Source organism: Sphaerodactylus townsendi, linkage group LG08 (genome assembly GCF_021028975.2).
Source record: "Sphaerodactylus townsendi isolate TG3544 linkage group LG08, MPM_Stown_v2.3, whole genome shotgun sequence".
Lineage (NCBI taxonomy): Eukaryota > Metazoa > Chordata > Lepidosauria > Squamata > Sphaerodactylidae > Sphaerodactylus > Sphaerodactylus townsendi.
Window position 1 is genome coordinate 17,053,706 of NC_059432.1, and position 23,835 is coordinate 17,077,540.

The window sequence follows — 23,835 nt, forward strand, 5'->3', positions numbered from 1 at the left end:
AAAACAGGGATTCCAGCACAGAAAAGTTATCTCTGGCACGTAGGAGGGTGGAAAGTCACTGCACTTCTGTTTCATTCTTTTTTCTGGTAGCCACACACCTAACCTCTATAGACAGAAGCACACAGGAAGGACCTCTCTGGTAAACTTCTTCATTTGACAGACAAATTCATATGGAGAGCAAGTAGTCATTATACTACCCTGTGCTCAGATCATTTAAGATTTTATAGGTAAAACCCATCACTTTGAATTGTCTCCAGCAGCAAAGCGGAAGCCAAAGGTATTGAGGGAAATGTACTCCCCATGGCCAGTCCCAATCCGAGTTCTGATTGCCACATTCTGGACCAGTTGAAGTTTCAAAACTAATTTCAATGGTAGGTAAATGATCAGTGCACCAACAACTGTGGCCAGACCTTTCTGCCCAGATGGGAATGTACTTGGTATATTAGCCAAAGCTGATGAAGGGCACGACACACACTGGATATAATTTGTATCTCTCGCTGCCAAGTTGGATCTAATAGTGCCATCTAACTGTGATCTTAAGAAGCATTGCAACCTCACCCAGTACAGGTTGAGCCCATTATCATGGCACCAATAGTATCTCCATTTTCTCTTGACTGAACTTTAGTTGATCAGTCCTCATGTAGTATTTGTCCTAAATCTTTTGACAAGGAGGAACAGAATTGCACCTCATCTACATGTTGATACCATCTCACCCCAAATCCTCAGTGGTCGTATGCACACATAGTATACAGGGACAACACAAACCCCAGATGGACTTGACAACATAAATACTAAGGGCCACAACAACATTTTGTAACGCCCACCATTTGGAATTTACCTGCAGTTCTCAGTTCCTATTCCTGACAGAAGATCTACCCAAATTCCATGTTAATGGTATCAAAAGATGGCAAGTGGTCCAGTATTGGCAAGGTCATGTTCTTCCTGTCTGTTGAAGGGCAGATGATCAGAGAGAGCCATCTGCTGCCAAACCACCGCAAATCATTTCCTCTTCTTCCTTCTTTGTGCCCAAGTCTACAGCTGTTTAGTTTGCCCCCAAAGTGATCATTCAGGGGTCAGATTTTACAGGGAAGCAGATAATAACATGACAGTTGGTGTGGGGGTCATCACAGGAAAAAAAATCCACGGTGTCTGGTTAAGTTTCTTGTTAAGTTGTGAGTTGAACAATCAAGTTTTGATGTGAATTCCTGCTGTGACATTTCCTTTTCCTTGAAAACACTAGAATTTATTCTCTAGAGAGCAATCACATATAAATCTCTTGCAGGACATTATGCATGGATGAGATACTCAGATTGTATCTGAGTGTCTGGAGTGTGTGTGGAAGAGGAGGTGTTAAATGTTCTTGTACTGGATTTCTGCTTGTTATCTCAAAAAACCAGGGACTCCACTGTCAAAACAATACATCACATTTTTTTAAAGATCTGGGTTTTGATCCCACCTAGGTCTCTGCAGGTATGTGGAGTGGGGGTATTCCCCAATTCCTCCCTTCCGTGGCAGCTCAAAACACATACTGAAATGCTGCTCCTGGGGGAAGGCTGACCCCAAGAGATATCTTAAGGGGAATTGAATGTTTCCCATGGGAAACATCCCTACCTCCTTGTGTCTGTGGAAATCTGTACAGCCCAGACTGGTGCAGGCAAAAGTTCACATTATTTGAAGCTGCGCTGTTCTATTGCACATCATTACCTTTTGGCCTTTTCCGGGCAGATTGTCCTATCGTCAACTGTTTCTAGAATCTAAGCTTTTCAAAACAAAGAACAAAAGAACAACATTTTCCAAAAGCAGCTTTTCTGACCCACTTTTATGACTGAAAACTGTAATAATGTCCGACTCAGATGATCAGAAGAAAAACATACCCTCGTACGGCTCACATTGGTTGAGGACTGGTGTAAAGCTGCATCTTTCTTTTGGAGAGACATTGAATCAGACTCCCACGTAATTAGCACATTGGAACTTGAGAACTTGTGTGAGTTTTTAATGGAAAGGAGGAACTATGAGCTACTGTAAAAAAAGAGAGAAAAGAAACCCTTTTGAAGAACATGTTTAATCATCGGCCCTGCTGCGCTTCATTATGGAATTCTGTGCAAAAATTATTTTATTTATTTTTAGTGTGCCCTAGATCACAGGATTAAAATACTGAATATGTGCAAAAGAAGATGAGGTGCCATGTAGGGGAAAGGAAAACAGACTAAAATAAATAGAACAAGAACCGTGATATATTTTCATTTTATGACTATAACTCAGAAAACTAGATGCAAAATTGACATCTGTGGGAGGGAGTTTCGTAGCGAAGGGGCTGCCATGGAAAAGGCTACCTCTGGTAGTTTCCAAAGCCGGACCTCTGAACAGGTAGGCAGAATCATAATGGGAATTAAAGGGGCATTTTAAGCACCCCAATCCAGTGAATGGTTCAAGAGGTCAAACTAGGTATATTGTGAGTGGAATACAGAGATGTTTTGGATCTACTCTGTTGCCATCTAGTTTTACGCAGAGCAAAATGTTGAGGTGTGCTGGTGTCACCAAAACTCTTTTCTTTTCCCCTCAAACTGAACAGGATCTCCAAAATTACCCTGCCGTTTTTTTTAAAGTAAAATTTGTTGCTCACTCTAGTCCCAAGTTGTCACTGTTTCCAGTTTGTACACTGCACGCATACTTTACGAACCAGTCCCGGACATCTAGCAGTGAGCTTTTGTGGCCAAATTGAATGGACCTGATTCTTCCTGTTTCTAGTTCCCTACTCTAAGCACGACACCACTTGTACATACCCCCATACGTATTTTGGAAGTATTGAGATGCTACCACTCTTTGTGCAGGGCATGACGCCCATCTGCTGATTTCAGTTTTTGAGAATGACTGTGGGTATATCCAAAAATTCCTCTCATGGGTTTCTTTACATATATATTTTCCTCTCTTTCTCACAATACTAGAACCAGGGGGCATTCATTGAAAATGCTGGGGGGAAGAATTAGGACTAATAAAAGGAAACACTTCTTCTCACAACATGTGATTGGTGTTTGGAATATGCTGCCACAGGAGGTGGTGATGGCCACTAACCTGGATAGCTTTAAAAAGGGCTTGGACAGATTTATGGAGGAGAAGTCGATCTATGGCTACCAATCTTGATTCTCCTTGATCTCAGATTGCAAATGCCTTAGCAGACCAGGTGCTCAGGAGCAGCAGCAGCAGAAGGCCATTGCTTTCAAATCCTGCACTTGAGCTCCCAAAGGCACCTGGTGGGCCACTGCGAGTAGCAGAGTGCTGGACTGGATGGACTCTGGTCTGATCCAGCAGGCTCTTTCTTATGTTCTTATGTTCTTATATTATAATAAAAAATTAAGTGCTGATAGCTTTTATAATAAAATATGAAAATCACCAGTTTAAATACGTGTTTTTAATAATGTTACCTGCAATAGAATCCCAGTTGAGAAAGTAGTATGAGGACAGGGAAACAGGAAAGCAATGTGCCCCATCGCAGGTCCTTGTGCATTTCTCATCACATGACCCCGACTGACCTGACTGGACAGCTTGACTCAACCATCATTTTCTTGGAGATAGGTCGGTGGTTGATTGGCGGGTGAGGAGGAGAGATGGGAGCAAAAAAGAGGGAGGAGGTTGTGGTGCTTTCAGGAAAAAGAAAGAGGAAATAGTAGGGGACAGGAAAATGAGATGCCCCCCACATGTCCTTGTGGGTTCATCGCTTGAAAAGTTTACTCTTAAAAGAAATAAAAATAAAAAGCAGTATTAGGAGGCTGCATTTCCTAATGGAGGAACACCAGCAAGAAGGAAGGTGCTTCACCCTTTACCTGCCAGATACTTTTTGCCTGAAGTTCCTCTTCCAACTTGTTTACGGAATGCAGGATTTTAGAGACTTGTATATCCTGACAAACATGTATCTAAAACCAGTGGTGGGATCCAAAAATTATAGTTACAGGTTCCCATGGTGGTGGGATTCAAACTGTGGCGTAGCGCCAATGGGGCTGGGCGGGGCACGATGGGGGCGTAGCCGGGCATTCTGGGGGCAGGGCATTCCTGGGCAGGGCTGTGGCAAGGACGCAGCTGCTGCACCGGTCCTTGGGTGGGAAATGAATGCATGCAGGCACAGGCTGCCACGCACGCCGGTGCACCTCCTGCTAGACTGCTTCAAGTTCTGCGCGCTACTGCTGAGAGGAGGAGCGTAACTAAGGCAAAAATCACGTGGCAAAATCACCAATTAGTAACCCCCTCTCGGCACACACAAATAATTAGTAACCTACTCTTGGGAACCTGTGAGAACCTGCTGGATCCCACCTCTGTCTAAAACCTTGAGGCGGGGTGTGTGCAGATTTTGAACCAAAAAGAAGCCCACAAGGGGATAAGGGGATACTCATTCATTCCGTATTCCTCACTGAATTAGTCAGTATTCCTCACTGAATTAGCTTTTAAAAAGCAGATTTTGTAGGACTTCATCGCAGGCACTTGAATAGAATGAGTCGTTTGGCTCAAAAGGAATTATTTTTTTGAAAAAAACAAAAACTGTTCATTGTTTGTTTTTCATTTGCTCATAATTATATAGGAAAATGTTCATCAGAAAATAATTGTGAGTTGTAAAAAAAAAAAGACGACTGGGGGAACGCCGCAACAATAAGAGGATACAAATCTCCCGTGCTAATAAAATTGGATCTGCTGCTTTCCAACAATGTTTATTTCGTGAAAAATGATCAGGAGCTGAGCAAAGCAGCTGAATTGTTGTATTAGAGGAGATTAAATTGAACTGTGTGGAAAGCATCGAAAACCTAATAGCGCGCTCAGAAAATACCCTTGACGGTAGGTGGATTTTTAATATTCTGAGTCATTAGCACTCGTTTCTTGACTTGCCTTTTGAAAAGGGCCCCCTCGCTGTTCAGATGAGAGGACCGTGTTTGCAACCAAGATCCAGTTAAGCCTAAAAGGCTTCTTGACTCGTTCATATTCTCATTTGCTGTGTATGATTTTGGTGAGTGTGGGGTGGGGAGGGGGGGATGAAGTGCTTGAGTCTGGGAGAAATTAATATTTTCTTCAAGTGCGGCCTATTTTCGAGTGAAAATGTCATGGTGTGCCTAATCAGGACTATAGCCACCACTTCTAAAATGCCTCTCCCCTTGACTTCAAATATGCTACAAAAAAGAGGCGGTTGGAAAACATGGCATGCACAATTTATTTGCCTAATTTCCTGCCCATAATAGTGTTCCCAGTGGCATTTTGAAGATAAGTGCAGTAACATTTCGGGAAAAAGAAGCTAAAAAGGTCACTTTGCAGAGCCTTGGGCAAAAAGGAATCCTGGCAACAGGTTAATGAAGGAGAGTAGATCTGGGGTGCTGTGTGGTTTCCGGGCTGTATGGCCGTGTTCTAGCAGCATTCTCTCCTGACGTTTCGCCTGCATCTGAAGATGCCAGCCACAGTTGCAGGCGAAACGTCAGGAGAGAATGCTGCTAGAACACGGCCACACAGCCCGGAAACCTCACAGCACCCCAGTGATTCCGGGCGTGAAAGCCTTCGACAATACACTGAGAGTAGATCTCTTTTCCAGTGGAATAGTGGGGAGAAGTACTGGACTTAAACCCAGAGCCAGTGTGGTGTAGTGGTTGGAGCATCAAAGCAGAATTGGGGAGATCCAGATTTGAATTCGGACTCTGCCATAGAAACTTGCTGGGTGACCTTGGACCAGTCACGTAAACTCAACGTAACTTACTTAATCTGGCTGGTTGTTAGGATAAAAATGTGGGGGAGAGATTGATACAGGCTGCTTTTGGTCCGAAATAGGGAGAAAGACAAGGTGTAAATGAAGGAAAGAAAGAAAACTCTGGAGATTGGAATTGAATTTTCTATTCATCTAAGAAACCAGTTGACCATGGACTCACCAGTGTCTCTCAGACTATTCAGCCTTGCGCAGCTATATTTAAAGTACAAGGGGGAATCCTGTGCACGCCACTCAGACCCCCTGGGAAGAAGAGTAGGACATAATATTGGTTTTAAAAAGCCTAGTAAAGGAGTCTTCCCAGAGGCTAGCCAGCGGATGAGTACAGGAATATGGGAGACAACTTTCTTGGATCAATTCATGCTCTGACATCATTCCGAACGACCTGGAGAGTCGTCAACTGGAAATTTTAACCTCATTTGTGATGGCACCCCTCTGCTTACTCTAGCTTTTATAGGAGCTGAAAAAAATATCGGGATGTGTGTGTACCCCGTGGGCAATGATGACCCTGTCATTCTTCCACCAACCCTCTGCAGCCGGGGGTGGGGTGGGAGGGAGGAGCATTGTATGTTAGCAAGACCAAAAAGAGCAAAGACGAAGAGCAAAGACTAAAAAGAGCAAAGACCAAAAAGTATTGTATGTCAGCAAGACCCTAAAGATCCATTCTGACATGAGATTTGATAGGCAAGAGATATCAAATGAAGTAAACTCTTTACTCCAATAAATATGTGTAAATGCTTCTGAATCTTAAAGATGGTTACGGTAAGCACTGTATACATAAGAAATTGAACTGTTTACGTCATACTCAAAGACAGAGATACTATCGAGTTTTCCTCCTTAGGGGACCTGGAAAGCCAAAGTTTAATACACATTTCCAACTCTTTGGCTTTTGTCTGCAAGGCAACAAATCGTTGTTGGATTAATGTCCTCCAGAATGTTCTTCGGGAACACAGCATAGTGAAAAAATGAACTGGGGGTGGGGGGAGTGGTGATGGCAGGTAAACTAAGTTGTTATAGACAAACGGTTCCTACAATGGTTGCAACTTAAATCAGGCTCCGTCAAAGTTCTTGAGTATGTACAGAGGTGGGATCCAGCAGGTTCTCACAGGTTCCCGAGAGTAGGTTACTAATTATTTGTGTGTGCGGAGAGGGGGCTACTAATTGGTGATTTTGCCACGTGGTTTTTGCCTTAGTTACTCCCCTCCTCTCAGCAGTAGCGCACAGAACTTGAAGCAGTCTAGCAGGAGGTGCATCGGCGTGCGTGGCAGCCTGCGCCTGCGTGCATTTGTTTCCCGCCCAAGGACCAGCGCAGCGGCTGCGTCCTTGCCCCAGCCCCGCCCAGGAATGCCCTGCCCCGGAATGCCCGGCCACGCCCCTGTCGTGCCCCGCCCAGCCCCATTGGTGCTACGCTACAGTTTGAATCCCACCACCATGGGAACCTGTTACTAAAATTTTTGGATCCCATCACTGAATATGTGTATATAAAAGTGTGTGTGTGTGTGTGTGTGTGTGTGAGAGAGAGAGAGAGAGAGAGAGAGTTGGATTTTCTGCCAATGCCTGATGTGGCTGCCTGGCTATGCCTGATGTGGCTGCCTGGCCACCGCTTACTAATTGAAGTAACCAACTCATTTCAAAGAAAACTGCTGCAAAACTCTCAGCTGAAATCACTTGCAGCATCAGCGTGAGCCAGAGCTGAACAGAGTGGAAGAGGGTGAGAGGTTCAATTAGCTATAATCATAATCATTTCTTCAAATAAGCAGCTTTATTCATCCCATGTGTTCCCCGCTCTTGCATGCAATTACGGCATGCTTTGTTAACGACGGCAGGGCTTTCGGAGAATGCGTGTGCTTGGTTTTTGAGATTTTCACATTGTAACAACAGGCCCGGACCCTCTTCGATTTAAGAAACCAGGAGACTCCAAAACCTAATGATCAAAATCCTGAGTCTTCACGCTGACCCCATTATTTGCACAATCTAAAATGTCCGTGATTTAAACATCTCACTGGCAACTGATTTTTACTTGGGGTACTAATACAAAGAAGGGGCCCTTCCTCCCCTTCTAACGAAACTTAACTATTTAGTTTATTTTTCTGGTATTATAAATCAAAAATTTTCTTTATTTGTAGCACATCCAGTTTTCTGATGTGCTATAGCCATGGTGGTGAACCTTTGGCACTCCAGATGTTATGGACTACAATTCCCATCAGCCAATTGACCATGCTGGCAGGGGCTAATGGGAATTGTAGTCCATAGCATCTGGAGTGCCAAAGGTTCGCCACCACTGTTATAGGAACTAATCCAGCATTCAATGTAGTTATCTTGTGCTTTGACTGTCAATTGTCTTTGTTGTACCTTGGCCCAATCTGAGTGATTTTTAAAAATTTCCTCCATCCTGGGAAACTGATGAACTGATGACTTAAAGCACACACTGAGATCTACAAGCCAAGGTCTCCTGCGAGGAAAATCTCTTCATGAACTCCATGGGAGTTCTGAGAGCCACTGACCTCAAGAAATGTAGTAAAAAAAATTCAGATGGATCCTGCATAGTTGTCAATGAGAATAGTACAGTTGTTTGCTGTGTTCCTTGCATGTCAGAGTTCCATTTTGATCCCAGGAAAGTTGAATTCCAGAGCTATGGGACCTACCTGAGCACATAGCTGCTGCTGTGAGAAGGGGGTGAAATGTCTCCTTCTTCTGCAAGTATGGTTCCACTGTCTGCAGAGTAGTGGTGATTTCAGTGCCTCTCATATCCTCACACCAGCCCCATGATCTATGTGGCCCACACTTGGATCCCACAAATTTGAACCTCACTTTTCCAGGGGTCCGAGGAAACTGCTGGAAGTAGGGAAAGATAGTAAAATTTTGCATGCACCAGCACTTCCTGCTGGCTTTTTTTTGGTGGATTCTACCCCTGGAGTTCTGCGTGGAACTAGGGCTGCTTCCGCATGGCCACGGTGGGGGTTGGGTCGGTGTACATCGCCCGATCAACGTATCTTCCCTGCGATCGTCCGGCACGTTGCTGAGGTCAGGGGACATGCCCCCCTGCCCTGCGCGACCGCTCCGGAGTCGCAGGGCAGGGGGCATGTCCCCAGGCCTCGGCGACGCGCCGGATGGTCACAGGGAAGGTAAGTCGATCAGGAAAGGGGGGAGGGATGGCGCCTTCCAGCTGCTGCCGTTCGCCCGGCAGCGGCTGGAAGCCATCGTTTTCCAAAAACCTCACTCAGGGATCGAGGTGGGAAAATGGCAGCTTCGCGCCGCTGGGGAGGAGCGAGGGCGGTACGGCTGCAAAGCCTCTGCGCCCCCCATGCAAACAGCTCCCTAGGGACAGCGTTTTTGCCATCCCTAGGGCGCTGTATACGGCCAGTGAGGAAAGAGCCTAGGCTTTAGAAGGCTTTGATTCACCTTCTACAAGTGGTTGAAAGCCATAAACCTGGTTTATGATGATCACCTTTTAGTTTCCTGGCTGGTTTCCAAAGGCCACTCTGTTGTATGAGACAGTTACAAGCCAGAATATTTGGGTTTCCAAAATCTCAGTATCCTCTAGTGGCTGAGGAAAGAGGAAACAAATTATTTCTAAGAATATCATGCTAATTTGTCATGTTTCTTGATGTCATATATCCTTCTAGTCGGGCTCCAGCCAGTTCGAGCTTCAATGTATCAAAATATAATGTTTAGATTCACTGATAGTCCAGGCATATTCAGGAATGCTCACTACCAAACATTATATACACAGACACACATGCCTGCATAATGTTCTTGTATTGTAATTTCCTCAATTATGTCTACACAGTCTATAAATTCTGTGTTTAATTTCTGAAGATGTGGTTTCCTCAATTTTTTTTCGAAAGGAAATCTTTTTGTGGGCTCTCCTTTCAAATGAACTTCAAATGATCAGTCCTTTCCTAAGAATTTCCCCCTTGAACTAGGCCTGATCCTAGGGTTGGTTTTGATAAATAGGACATTCCTCCTAGTCATTGCCAGAGTGATACCAGAACTCTGTGGTAGTGGTGGTGGTTTTGATTAGGAAGAGACCCCATATGAAATTCTGATGCAGAAATGGCAATCATGAACCAGTTGAGTTGCCTTGTTGGAACCTTCTTTGTTGAAATGGTGTTTTATGGAGTTCTTGCACAGTGCTATAATGTGGACAAGATGGGGAAAGTGAGTGTAGCTTAGGCTCATCAATCTTGAAGGCATTTTCATCCAATCAAGATAATTTTATCGTAACCCACTGGGTAGAACTGATGAGGAAATGAGCTTGGTGGATCTATCGCACTTGAGTGATGTAGGGACTTGTTTTAGCTGCTGAAATACAAATCCAGAGAATTGTTATTCACATCCCTCTAAGCTATATGAATTGAAGACATTGTTGTAAATTGTTCTTCTAATTTTTTTAGTTTTCCAGCATATGTGAAAGCTTTTGTTTATAGCAAAGCCATACTGCATAGTAATTATATCTTTGCTGTGTGCAGTTTTCCAAATGCTTATAACATTATGGTGTTTCCAAAGGGATTATTGAAACAAAAATGTGAATTTATTTTTAACATACTTTCAGCCAAATGTTTTCTAATCACTTTTAGCCAAGCAATTTGTAGTTATTGCTTCTCAGGCAGTTTGCAGTGATAAGTTAAAATGTGTGCGAGAGAAGTGGAATAGGCCATTGTCAATAAAGACTTGAACTGGTAGCAGTGACTGATGTTGATGTAATTGCAAATCTGTGTGCAATTGTTCTGAAGATTCCTTCGATGTCTGAAGGGCACTCCTTTTTTTTTCATTTATGTCCTTTTTATTTAAGGGCACTCATTTTTAAAATTCATTTCAACAAGACAAGAATTTATTTGGCATTACTCCATTGACTTGCATTCTGGGAGAGATGCAACTGCTCAGTTTTACAGTCATTGTTTTGGTGAAGCCCACCCGTGCCTCCATAGGAAAGTAGGTTGCTTCTGTCCCATACAGGACTGCATTTAAGACACAACAGTGAAAATAGAGTTACCCTTACCTGTAAGCATAAGCATTTTATTGTCATTGTGCACGCACAACAAAATTTACAGCAGCATTCCTCGATGCACACAATTTCATACTCATATCTATCTATTTATTTATTTATTTATTATTTAGATTTTTATGCCGCCCAATCGCCGAGGGGCTCTGGGCAGTGTACAACATAAAATACAATTAAAACACTAGATTAAAACAATTTAAGGCAGCGATAATAACAAGAGGCGTCCAGCAACCCCACTTTTAAAAATCCTCCCTAGGAAGGAGGGACGGCGAGTCCCATTTGTTGGAGCGGGGGGGGGGTTGCGCCATCAGCGGCTGGTCCCTCCAAAGGCCCAGCGGAACAACTCCATCTTACAGGCCCTGCGGAACTCACCAAGATCCCGCAGGGCCCGGACAGTTGGAGGAAGAGTGTTCCACCAGGCCGGGGCCAGAGCCGTAAAGGCCCTGGCCCGCGTGGAGGCCAGCCGCATCATCGAGGGGCCAGGGACCACCAACAGATTGGCCTCCGCCGAACGGAGAGGCCACATAGGGACGTATGGGGTGATGCGGTCTGGAAGGTACGAGGGTCCCAGGCCACGTAAGGCCTTAAAGGTCAGCACCAGCACCTTGAAAATGATTTGGAAAATGATTCATACCCCATCCTCACTTTCCCCTACCTCCACCCATCCCTACACAGCCCCAAACACATCAACACGAAGCCATGGAGTTAAGCATAGCCACAGCTCTAGAGCAGAAGCTGTCTCTAAGCCTCATTGTCCTAGTTTTTGTAGACCTTTATCGTCTGCCGGATGGTAACAGTTCAAAAAGAGAGTGTGCTGGATGAGACGGGTCTCTCAGAATATTTTGGGCTTTCTTTAGGCTTCAGGAATTATAGAGTTCTTCCAAGGAGGGGAGAGGGCAGCCAATAATCCTCTGTGCAGTAGTGATCACCCTTTGGAGCGCCTTCCTATCTGCCACTGTGCAACTGGAGAACCATACACAGATGCAGTAGGTTAAGACACTCTCTATAGCATAGCGGCAAAAGGACACCAGGAGTTTTCCATTCAGGCATGCATCCCTCCCTCCTTTCCTTACTTGAAAATCTGAAGGTGGAGGACCTTTTCTCTTTTTCTGTAGAGCAATGTGAAAAACATGTAGTCAAACCAATCTATGCTAGAGATAAGAGTTGAATTCATTATGATGCTCAGAGGACATGGTCTCCACTCACTACTTTATTAGTTTCTTTGGTTAGTTTAAAGTTAGATTCTTTGGTTAGTTTAAAGTTATGTAGAACCTTTGTGCTCATGGGATTTAATTGCTGTCTGAGGGTGGATCTCTTTTTGTGCGGGTCACTTTACCAATAATACACACTATTCAATTGCTGGAGTAATAAATTGGCCATAGCCATTTTATTGAGCAGAAGCGTGAGGCTAAGCATGGGTCTGGGTCTGGTCATACGGGTGACGTGCGACAGCTCAGCAGGGCGGATGCCTCGTCCCAAGTTTCGTTCCATTGTGGGGTTCTGCCGGGCGGACACTGCTGGCCAGAAATGTTCCCCTTCGGCCTGGTTCGACAGGGGCGGTTGCCTCTTGCCACTGTTGCCATTCCTAAGGGGAAGGCTAGCTCCCTAGCTCCCTTCTTCCAGAGCCATATCCATGCGCCAAACCGCCAATCATCAGGGCTAAGACAAAACAAGCATGCATTAACATAAAAAAATTAGGGAGAGGTGGGTGGGCAAATCGTAAGCTGACGAGCACATGGCCCGGGACAAAAGAGGGGAAGCCGCTTTAAAGTCTCGCTCACCCCTCCTTTCCTCCGGTGACGCTAGCCCATCTCTAGCATGGCTCCATCTCCCTTCCACCCCTCCTTTAATGGGGGGCCATCACTGGCCTCGCTCTTCCCCATCCCCCACAGCAATCACGCCTCGTGGTGATTTACAAGCATCTTGAGGACCTGTATACTGCACGGGTCATTGAGGACCTGTATACTGCACGGGTCAAAAAAAGGGCTGTGAAAATATTTACTGATCCCTCGCATCCTGGTCATAAACTGTTTCAACTCTTACCCTCTATACGTCGCTACAGAGCACTGCACACCAAGACAACTAGACATAAGAACAGTTTTTTCCCGAATGCCATCACTCTGTTAAACAAATAATTTCCTCGATAATGTTAAACTATTTATTATATATTTATTATATAATTACTGCACTACTTTTTTCATCATTCTTATTACCCATCTCCTCCCGCTTATGACTGTATGACTATAGCCTGTGCTGACATTACATTTTATTTTATTTTATTTCATTTTATTTCATTTTATTTTATGATTTTACATTTTATGGTTTCGTTACTATTGATTGTTTCCTGATTGCTTACTAGACCTATATGACAATCATTAAGTGTTGTACCTTATGATTCTTGACAAATGTATTTTTCTTTTATGTACACTGAGAGCATATGCACCGGAGACAAATTCCTTGTGTGTCCAATCACACTTGGCCAATAAAGATTCTATTCTATTCTATTCTATTCTATTCTATTCTATTCTATTCTATTCTATTCTATTCTTTGCCTCTTTTCAGTGGCTTTGCTGGGTCAACTGTTAAAGATCCCTTTTTCAAACAGACTGTCCTTGTCCCCTTCAGTCAGTGGACTCCTTGATACTTATCCTTTTGCAATGCCCTTATATGTCCCCTGGTTCTAGTATTGTGAGTACTGTCTAGTTCTTGTACTGTCAACATTTTCTACCCCATGCATAAAACCAATATCCAATCTCACTAAATTCAGTTAAGGTAGCATCTTTTAATCTCTCAGTCACAAAGGCTTCTTAGTCAGGAGCAATATTGAACCATTGATCTCAGTCATCTATATGTTTTATTTATATTTGTAACGTGGTAGCAAATACATTATATTATCACTTTTGATCAACAGAGGCAATTGATGAAAGTCAGTGGGACAAAATGTATCAGATTTTAGGTGAATGTGACATAGGAACTCTTTGATTTGAATGTCCAGGATCCAAAGTGGTACTTTAGGCACACATACAAATCTAATGGAATTCTTGAATCTGAATAGCATACCTCTCAAACTACTTTTCAGAATCGAAGCACAAAAGAGTGCCCAACCGGGATCCTGTTCCTAAAAGTCAAACCCAAAACTGCATGTGTTCACAGAAAAGATATCCACTTCTTTGAATTCCAGACAGTTTCAAAAACTTGGAGTGGTAAATTATGGTAGTCAGCTGTATCAAATAGGGCAGAAAAAATGAATCATAGAACCATAGAGTTGGAAGAGACCACAAGGACCGTCAAGTCCAGCCCCCTGCCATGCAGGAATACACAATCAAAGCACTCCTAACATATGAGTGTTTTGATTGTGTGCAGAATGAGTAGAAAAAGAGCAAAATAAATATCTTTCAGTTTAGTGGCTAAAAGACATCTATTGACTTCCTCCAACAGCTCTTTGGATAGAATATAAATGATAGAAATAAGCTTGAGAGGTATCAACCTCGAAATTACAGGGAAGAAATTGAAGGTAGTGGGTGTAGATCAAATTGGAGTTCTGTGTGGTTTCCAGGCTGTATGGCCGTGTTCCAGCAGCATTCTCTCCTGATGTTTCGCCTGCATCTGTGGCTGGCATCTTCAGAGGATCCTCTGAAGATGCCACCCACAGATGCAGGTGAAACGTCAGGAGAGAATGCTGCTAGAACAGCCCGGAAACCACATAGCACTCCAGTGATTCCGGCCGTGAAAGCCTTCGACAATACATAGATCAAATTATTACCAGCGTTATGAATGATTGTAATCTATAGGAGTTGATTTCTTAAGAAAGAGCTAAGCAGTTGTAATAGTTTTGTTTACTATGTTATCTATTTGGTAAGTTTCAAACCTGTGCATAAAGACCTTGCTGTAGCATTTCTACCTTATCGGTGCCCTCTTGGTTCAAAGCTCAACAGAGGCAATTTTTCAAGTACCAATTGCTTCCTTAAACAGTTGGGATCACTGCAGTAGTATTTTTTTTCCTATGAGAAATAAAATAATAGATATTAACAGCCAGTGTGACTCATCAGTTAGGGGAAAAAAGAGAATTAAACCTCTGATTTGTGTAAAATTTTTCCATCAAAGAACCATGAGGAGAACCAGTGTACCATGTGAAATGTCAAAAGGTAGCCAAATAATTTCACGGGTGCGGTGCTGCCTGGAGTTTATGTATCACAGTCATTTCTCTTGTTTCATTTCACTCACTGGAAGTCAACTGCAGGTCTGATCCCTGTTGAAAATGGCAGTGAAAGAGTCAGCGGGGGCGGGGGCAGTATCTGTATTATGCCGAACAGAGCTAACGAAGAGAAACAGAGGACAATTAGAGCAGTGGAAGGTTAGGAGAGGTGATGTTTGAGAACAGCATGAGGCCCCCTAGGACGGATAATTGACACCGTGCCCAACCCTATGAGAGCTCAGTTTGACAGAAGTGATGAAATGGCCTTTATGAGAAAAGAAACTGCAAAAACTTGCACTTAGATGATTTCCTACTGTGCTTTTGAAGATGCTTGACACTTGTTAGGAGACTTTTTAGGAACGATACCATTAAGTTGTGGCGTGGTGATGGCAAAGAGAATCCTTGCGGTGTAATGGTTAGCATATCTGACCAGGACTGTGGAAACTTAGGCCCCTTCCGCACACGCAAAATAATGCATTTTCAAACCACTTTCACAACTGTTTGCAAGTGGATTTTGCTATTCCACACAGCTTCAAAGAGCACTGAAAGCAGTTTGAAAGTGCATTATTCTGCATGTGCGGAATGAGCCCTATATTCATATCCCCTATCCACAGTGAAGAAGAGGGTTGACCCTGGGCCTGCCCTAATTTCTCATCCAAACTTACCTCACAGATCCCTCTGACAGCAGTCACGTTGACGAACGCTTTTCATTTATTATCAGTTTACAAAATTTGCGTCCTGTCTTTCTGCCCTGATAAAGGCCAGCAAGGCAGCTAACAAATTAAAACACAGGGCCTTTCCACACACAACTTTTAAAACAGTTCCAGGCAGGAAATGAAACATTTCCTCCGTGGAGTTCCGCATTGTTTTCCCCCTCTTTGGTTTCAGAAACATTTCATTTCTTCCCTGAAAAAAACATTTTTTTTGAAGCCCCGTTTATAATGATTCTTTTGTTTGGAATTTTTTGAAGCCAGCTTCTCTCACTGTGTGATCATTTTTAAAAGGTTCTATCCAGAGGTGGGATCCAGCAGGTTCTCACAGGTTCCCGAGAGTAGATTACTAATTATTTGTGTGTGCCGAGAGGGGGTTACTAATTGGTGATTTTGCCACGTGATTTTTGCCTTAGTTACGCCCCTCCTCTCAGCAGTAGCGCGCACAACTTGAAGCAGTCTAGCAGGAGGTGCACTGGCGTGCGTGGCAGCCTGCGCCTGCGTGCATTCGTTTCCCGCCCAAGGACCGGCGCAGCGGCTGCGTCCTTGCCACAGCCCCGCCCAGGAATGCCCCGCCCCTGGAATGCCCGGCCACGCCCCCGTTGTGCCCTGCCCAGCCCCATTGGCGCAACGCCACAGTTTGAATCCCACCACCATGGGAACCTGTTACTCGGGGACGGGGCGGTATAAAAGCTGAAAGTATAAATAAATAAATAAATAAATAAAACTTTTGGATCCCACCACTGGTTCTCTCTTTCCCACTGCCATTTTCCACATCTCTGAGCCCTAGCTCCACTTCCCCCTCAGGGCCACTTTCCCCCATCCTTGAGCTGATCTTTTGCCCCCGCCTCTTTATTTTCTGACCTATTGGGCTGTTCTTTCATTCTTCTCTCCCTCTCACATTTTTTCTCTTGCATGCAGGTAAATTTACTCATGACTAAATCCATGATTACGACAGAGTTTCTAAGACTCTGGGAAGCACTGTTTCTACAAATACCACCACCACCACCCCCCCCCCCGCAAAAAAGAGAAAAAAAACTCTCATGGCTGTCATAAAACATTTGGAGGAGATGAATGCAAACAAACCATCATGGTAAAGGTGGGGGAGTGGAAACATTCTGCAGATGTTCCACAGATGACTTGCGCGGAAAGGGCCATAGATAGTAAAATCATTTTGAACCCATTACAACCAACTTCATCCCCAATACACATCATTAATAACAACTTTAGAATTGACTTGTGGGCACTGTTACCATCAGGATTCACGCTAATCTCCGATAAAAGAGAAAAAATGTTTAAGCTCCTGAACAATTCCAATGTAGAAATTTCGGAAGCAGTTGCCATATTTTGAAGGCATGTTTTACAACGTAACAGTGAGTGATTTTTTTAATGTATCTGGAAATGTTTGACATTTTCTTGATTATATGCCTAATAAAGGTTCTGGACTGGACTACACATCATTCAAACAAATAAAATACATACGAAGACAAAAAAAAAAAGTTACCGGTAAACTAAATTGGGATCCCTGAGGGAACACCAACCAAAACAATATATATATTGCCTCGTTCAGTGCCTTGTGCTGCTCTATATCTGGAAACTGGACAGCATCTACTTAAAACCAGGGCCTGGTGCACCACCTTTAAATACTCTTAACTTTGCCTGTCAATTTGAACGCTTCACTTGATAGTTGAAGATGGCAATAGAAGAGGACAGGTGAATCTTCCTGGGGAGAGAGTTTCAGAGATTTGGTGCCACTACAGAAAAGGCCCTCTCTGGAGTTGCCACAAGGCTAATCTCAGGTGACAGGAGCATCCAAAGATGACTGTAGCGGTCATGCAGTTTCATAAGGGAACAGGGGTCCATCCAGTATGTTGGCCCAAAAACATATAGAGCTTTGAAAGTCAAAACCACCATCTTGAATTGTGCACAGTGGAGATGAGCCAAAACTAGATTGAGATGTTCTCCACAGCCCACTCCAGTCCACTTATTTCATCATTCTGTACTAATCCGAACACTGTTCAAGGGCAGCCCCAGGCTGAGTACATTGCAGTAATCTAATCTAGATGTAACCAGGGTAAGCCCCATAGTGACCAGATCTTTTCTGCCCAGGAAAGGCAGTGCTGGCAAACTAGTTGAAGCTACCAAATCTGGCCACAGCTGTCACTTGCTTATCTGGCAGTATGCCTGCGTCCAAGAGCACCCCCAGACTATGGACCTGTTCTTTAAACGGGTGTTCAGCTTCATCCAGAATGGGTGACACCTTATATCCTGAGTCACACTTTTCGTCCACCATCAGGACCTGCATCTTGAGTCAGAGCAATCTGTCCGGGGACCTTCACAGCCTCTGAATTCACAAATAGATATCCTGAAAGGCCAGTGAGCTGACTCAAAAATGGTGTTGCAGACCATCCAGGTATGGAGTCGGTCTCAACTATGAACCCTCAAGGTGACTTGTTCTTGTAAAAAACCCAGCTGGCAAAGACAGACCATTGTTGAGGCTATTCAGTTATGCCAGAGTGCTGTCCCTTTAAATCTCTCACAGCCCCCCCCCCCACTTAAAAGGTGGTCTCTCCTATCTTCAAGACTTCTTGGGGCTATCAGTAGAATTTTGTTGAGTCCCTTTCTGGTTGTCCCAATCTGTTTTCTGCTCCACACTGCTGCCTGCTTTTGCCTGCCCCAAATTGCATTTTAGGATCGATACTGCTTGTCCCAAATTGCTTTTTAGCATCAATATATCTTGCCCAGCACCCTACAGGTCTTGGCCCACTTAGAAGAGGAAAACATCTTTCTGAGCCTCATCCTGTGTAGTAGGTGCACAGTTTACTTGATTGCAAAACAATTTGTGTATCCCATTGCTAACTCTCCCTCCTCTCCCCCCCCCCGCCCCAGATCCAACCTGCTGCTTATTTAGGACACTTATCTGCAACAACAAATATGTGTGTTTTTCATCAAAACCAGAAAACCATAGCATCTGCAGATGGGCAAAATCTCCTTGGGCACATGTACTGCCAGATCGTCAGTGCCAACACGAGAAGCCCAAACGTCACATGGATGATCAAACCCAGCTATAGAATTTACAATACATGCAAATGATTTTTTGCTTTCGCTAGAAATGTCTTTTAAATGTGGCTTGATGCAGATTTGTTTGGCTTGTGGCATCGGCTTTTTTTTCGTTCGGTGATGGTGCGAGCTGGCGTTGAACGCTGCTCTCTTGATTCAGTAGCCTCATTTTGCTACCTCTTTGCATAGATCCAAGTGACTGCACACAACACGAGGCAGTGGAGAATCAGGCCATATGTGCATAATCTAGTGATTAACATTGGTTTCCATGTGAGCACCTAATTTAGGTAATCATCGAATCCAACCTCGCTCATGGGAGCGAAGATGGAAATGAGTTAACAAGATGCACGCAAACAGTATAATATTTCAATTTACTCGGTAATGTGACTGTTCTTATTAGTGCATTTACATGAGCTAGCTCTTGCATCTGAATTGAAACACTGCCTTCCGTGCTTTGGACTGGCCCTGCTATCCCTGGCTCAAGGCTACATTCCTCTCAGAGCTACACATGAGAGTTGTCTGTGAGGATGATATTCCATTTTATTTTTTCCCCTCTGTCATTAAGTTCAAAGTGAAGAGCTGCATTATTTATTTACTTCACTTATACCCCACTTTTCTCCCCAGCAGAGAACAAGTTGGCTGATGTGGGTTTTCTAGGCTGTGTGGCTATAATCTTGAAGTGTTTTACCCGCTGACCTCTTTAGAGGCATTTCCCAATAAGATATGTTTCTCTCTATGGCATGAAGCATTAGGAGCTGTAAGGGTCTAGTACCCCAGTCAATACCAAGACTCAAGAATGGCTTCAAGAGCTTTATTAGAACTGTGCCTACCCTATGGCCAGGTAGCTGAGACTGAAGTCCCAGCTCCCTGGCCCCCAGTATAAACCTTGAGATTACAGTATGGTTGGAGTTAGATAGCCCCCACCTTTGCATTCTCCCAATATCAGCATGTGAAAGGATAGTTGAAGATAGTTGCGGTAGTAACATTGTTTTGGGAATGGCTGGGCTACTCCCAGAGAAAGATAGATAGGGAGAGCCGGTAAGCTCTATTCATTATAGCAGAAACAAAAGACATAGGCCTCTGGCCTTGGGCAAGGATGATACGAGTCCAGCTGCAGCCAGACATTCCCAGGCATGTTACGTGCACTTTGGCAGGCCTGTGATGGCAGGGCCTGACAGGAGCAAAGGCTATCAGACCATGGCCACATAGCCAGTGGTGGGATCCAAAAAAATTAGTAACAGGTTCCCATGGTGGTGGGATTCAAACTGTGGCGTAATGCCAATGGGGCTGGGCGGAGCACGACAGGGGCATAACCAGGCATCTCCAAGGTCGGGGCATTCCTAGGCGGGGCTGTGGGAAGGACGCAGCCGCTGTGCCGGTCCTTGGGTTGGAAACAAATGCACGCAGGCACAGGCTGCCACGCACGCCGGTGCACCTCCTGCTAGACTGCTTCAAGTTCCGCGCGCTACTGCTGAGAGGAGGGGCGTAACTAAGGCAAAAATCACGTGGCAAAATCACCAATTAGTAACCCCCTCTCGGCACACACAAATAATTAGTAACCTACTCTCGGGAGCCTGCGAGAACCTGCTGGATCCCACCTCTGCACATATCCCAGAAAACTCACAACAGCCAGTTGATTCTGGCTCTGAAAGCCTTTGATAATACAAAGAACAATATTCTTTATTTTTTTTCCGTTTTATTAAAGAACTTGTTTCCCTCTGCACCATTTGTGCCCTTGCCTTGGTGAGCCCCTCTTCTTTTCTTCCCCAGTGGAGCCCAAAAGTTTCATCTTTGATTCTTCGTATTATCTTTACAACCACACTGTGAGGTAGCTTCGTCTACGTGGGTGTGACGGGCCCAAATTCACCCAGTGAGCTTCCATAGCAGAGTGGGGATTCGAACTTGTTCCTCCCACATCCTAGTCCAAAAATCTAGCCACTATATCACACTGGCATTATATGAGTGCCATTTGGCAAATCTAGCAAGTGTCTTTGGCCATATCACCCATTTGGCTTTTTTGATCAATGTGAGAACAGAACACTACTTGCTTTGAAGAAGAAACTGTGAGGGGAATGTGAAATTTTACATCCATGTTACATAATGTGTTTTATTAAAATATTTCAGACGGCCAAAATGAGCCAGCTGTTGCCAGTGACAATAGAATTTCCCTCAGGTTAAAATAATAGGTAGCCAAAAACTACCTACTTTGCTGTGAACTTACGCTGTGCTGTCTCTTGTTAAGACTATTCTCTGTCTCATGAATGAGAAGGGGAAAAAAATGCAAGCTGGACATGAACTCTGTAGAGTTGTACATGGGGGCAGGACCATAATTTTTTTCAGGGATTTTTGTCAAGGGAAAAATTGTTTTCCGGTCTGTGTTCCATCCTCCTAACCATGCCCCATGTATATATCTTGCCTTCCTTCAAGAAACTTAGGACAACTTATCAGATTATCTCATGTTTATCTTAGAGCAGTGGTGGCGAACCTACGGCACGGGTGCCAGAGATGGCACTCAGAGCCCTTTCTGTGGGCACGCGTGCACAGAGTTCGTCATGTGTGTCGGGGTGGAAAATCACCCCCCCCACACACACACACACATCTAGGCTGGCCTGGGCACGATCCTTTACCTGGGAGTAAGTTTGGTTGCTGGCAATGGGGCTTGCTTCTGAGTAAACCCTCCTAGGGTTGTGATTCACCCATTCAAAGCACTGCACGGTTGCTTCGCCAAGCTTACTCCAGAGTAATGCGTGCCTCAGAGGCAACTGTTTTTTCTAAACGAAAACTTCAGTATTCAGGTTAAATTGCTGTGTTGCCACTTTGCAATAAATAAGTGGGCTTTGGGTTGCAATTTGGGCACTCAGTCTCGAAAAGGATTGCCATCACTGTCTTAGAGCAACCCTGCAAAGTAGGTTAGGCTGAGTGAGGATGACTACCCATATCTTGAACAAAAAGGATCTCAGGTTCCAGCCAAGCTTGCTGTTTTTCCTTAGACAGCATATAAAGCCAGTAGTCATTCAGTGCAGTGTCTACAAGTCTCTTGGAAGGAAAACATGATTGTGGAGATGAACATGGAGCAGGCTGGAGGACAGTAGCGAAAGCAAGACTTTGGCTACATTCAGGACCCTAAATACTAAGATTCTGTTGCATTATGGGGAATACCACCCGTGTACGTATTGGATGGTTTGGAAAAGTTCCGGGTTTGTTGTTTAGCTTGAATTTTGAAAATTTCATCCCTGGAGTACTGACCAATCTAATCTGCAAGGACCAGGCTGATATTGAAAGACTCAAGGAAGTCCCTGTTGCTCCAGAAGTGCTTTATTATAAACCTCATTTATTCTTGGATTCCACTTCAAGAATTATCACTGAACATCTGGACAGCAAGCTGAACAAAAAGCGGGGAGGGGTTACTTCCTTCCCAGCCTTCTATAAATAATGAAGGTTGCATTACCAAGCCCTGATCTTGAATAGTAAGAGAGCTACTTCAGATGTTATTGCATTTAAAGGCCTAAAACAATCTTTTAAAAACTTTATATTTTGGGATCCAAAAATTGCAAGGAGGCTGACAACCTGCCTGCCAAGTTCTGGGACTATGCCACTTGGAATGACTGAGATATTAAACCCCAAATGTCTGAGTTTCTAATAGAAATGTCAACTTTAAATTAACTCCAAGAGCCCTACTACAGTTTGGAACAGCTTAAATTTACCTTCCTCTTTCCTCTCCAAGTCTGGCAGTTTCCCTTAGGCTTGTGTAGCTACCAGAAGATTTCTGCCATGTGCCTTGTTCTTCAGAGCATTAGCTGCCCTCCTCCACTATTTCCTGGCAACCCTTATATCCTCACCTTTCCCTGCCTTCTTCTCTCCTTCTCCCTTACCACCAGCCTACTTCTATTTGCCCCATCTTCTATCTGCCCCATTCATTCATTCATTCATTCATTCATTCATTCATTCATTCATTCATTCATTCATTCATTCATTCATTCATTCATTCATTCATTCATTCATTTCAGTTATACTCCACTTTTCTCCACAATGGGGACCCAAAGCAGGATACACCACTGTCTTCTCCATTTTACCATCACATCAACCCTGTGAGAATGTGTAACTGCCTCAAGGTCATCCAGTGAGCATCCCCAGAAAATGGGTGATTCAAACTCCAGACTCTCAGATCCTTGTCTGGAGTTCTAACTACTACACCACCCTGGTTTGGGGGGGCTTGTTGCTGCAGAACACTGAGCATCTGGGCCTGGCTGAATCATACAAGTCACGAGGTAGCAAGTTGCATGGTGGTTGCTGCTGGTTCTGGTCCCTTGAGTTCTCCCACAAAGACCAGAACAGCCCTGGGAAAAACCCTGCCACTGCTCTTCCTCCTCTTTTACTGACAAAAACCAAGGCTTGAAGGCTGGCAATACTTTAGTTGTCTAGCAATGGCCACTGAATGTATTTGTTTCTTAAAGCTACCGAGGCTGTTTCTGTTATTGAGGAATATTCAACTCCCTCAATTTATTTTTGAGAAGTTTTTTAGGTTTGTAGTAAGATCTGCCTTGTCTGTTCATGGTTCTGATTTAAGTATCTACAGATTTGGCTATGTTGAGAATTAGATGCAATAAACACTCACACCTATGCATAGATTATACATGATTATTTGAATATGCCTGGAGAATGTTCTCAGTTGTAATTGATATTTAGGAAATGTGATCCAGTCTTTCAAAAATATTTATGAATTATATAGTCAGGGTGTACTGCAGGGGCGTAACGAGGCAGCCCTGGGCAAACTGTAGCCCTGGGCAAAACCTGAGTTGGATGCCCCCCCCCCAAACTGCACCAAACTTGGGGGGTGCCATCATCTCCAGATGATACCCTGAAATTTTGGTGCTGATACATCCAAAAATGCACCCCCTGCAGGAACATCCTAGAAATTTGCCCAAGAATCTTTGTTCTGCATTGAGTTTTCTGCATTGCTGTCAATGGGGGTTGCAGGCTGTGGGGGGCACATTTCTGAAGGCACAGTCTCAAAACTTTCAGGGTCTCATCAGGAGACTGCCCTAATGATACCCCCCAAGTTTGGTGCAGTTTGGTTCAGGGGGGGCCAAAGTTATGGACCCTCAAAACTGTAGCCCCCATCTCCTATTAGCTT

At 44.1% G+C, this 23,835-nt stretch overlaps 1 protein-coding gene across 1 annotated transcript in view; it reads left to right on the forward strand.

Moving 5' to 3' along the window:
• Nucleotides 1–18,033: 18,033 nt before the first annotated feature.
• Nucleotides 18,034–23,835, forward strand: part of GRID1 (glutamate ionotropic receptor delta type subunit 1) — a 255,063-nt gene continuing 249,261 nt past the window's right edge. The window contains exon 1 of the mRNA XM_048506863.1: nucleotides 18,034–18,054. Coding sequence (XP_048362820.1) covers nucleotides 18,034–18,054 — 21 coding nt within the window. The remainder of the gene's footprint in view (nucleotides 18,055–23,835) is intronic.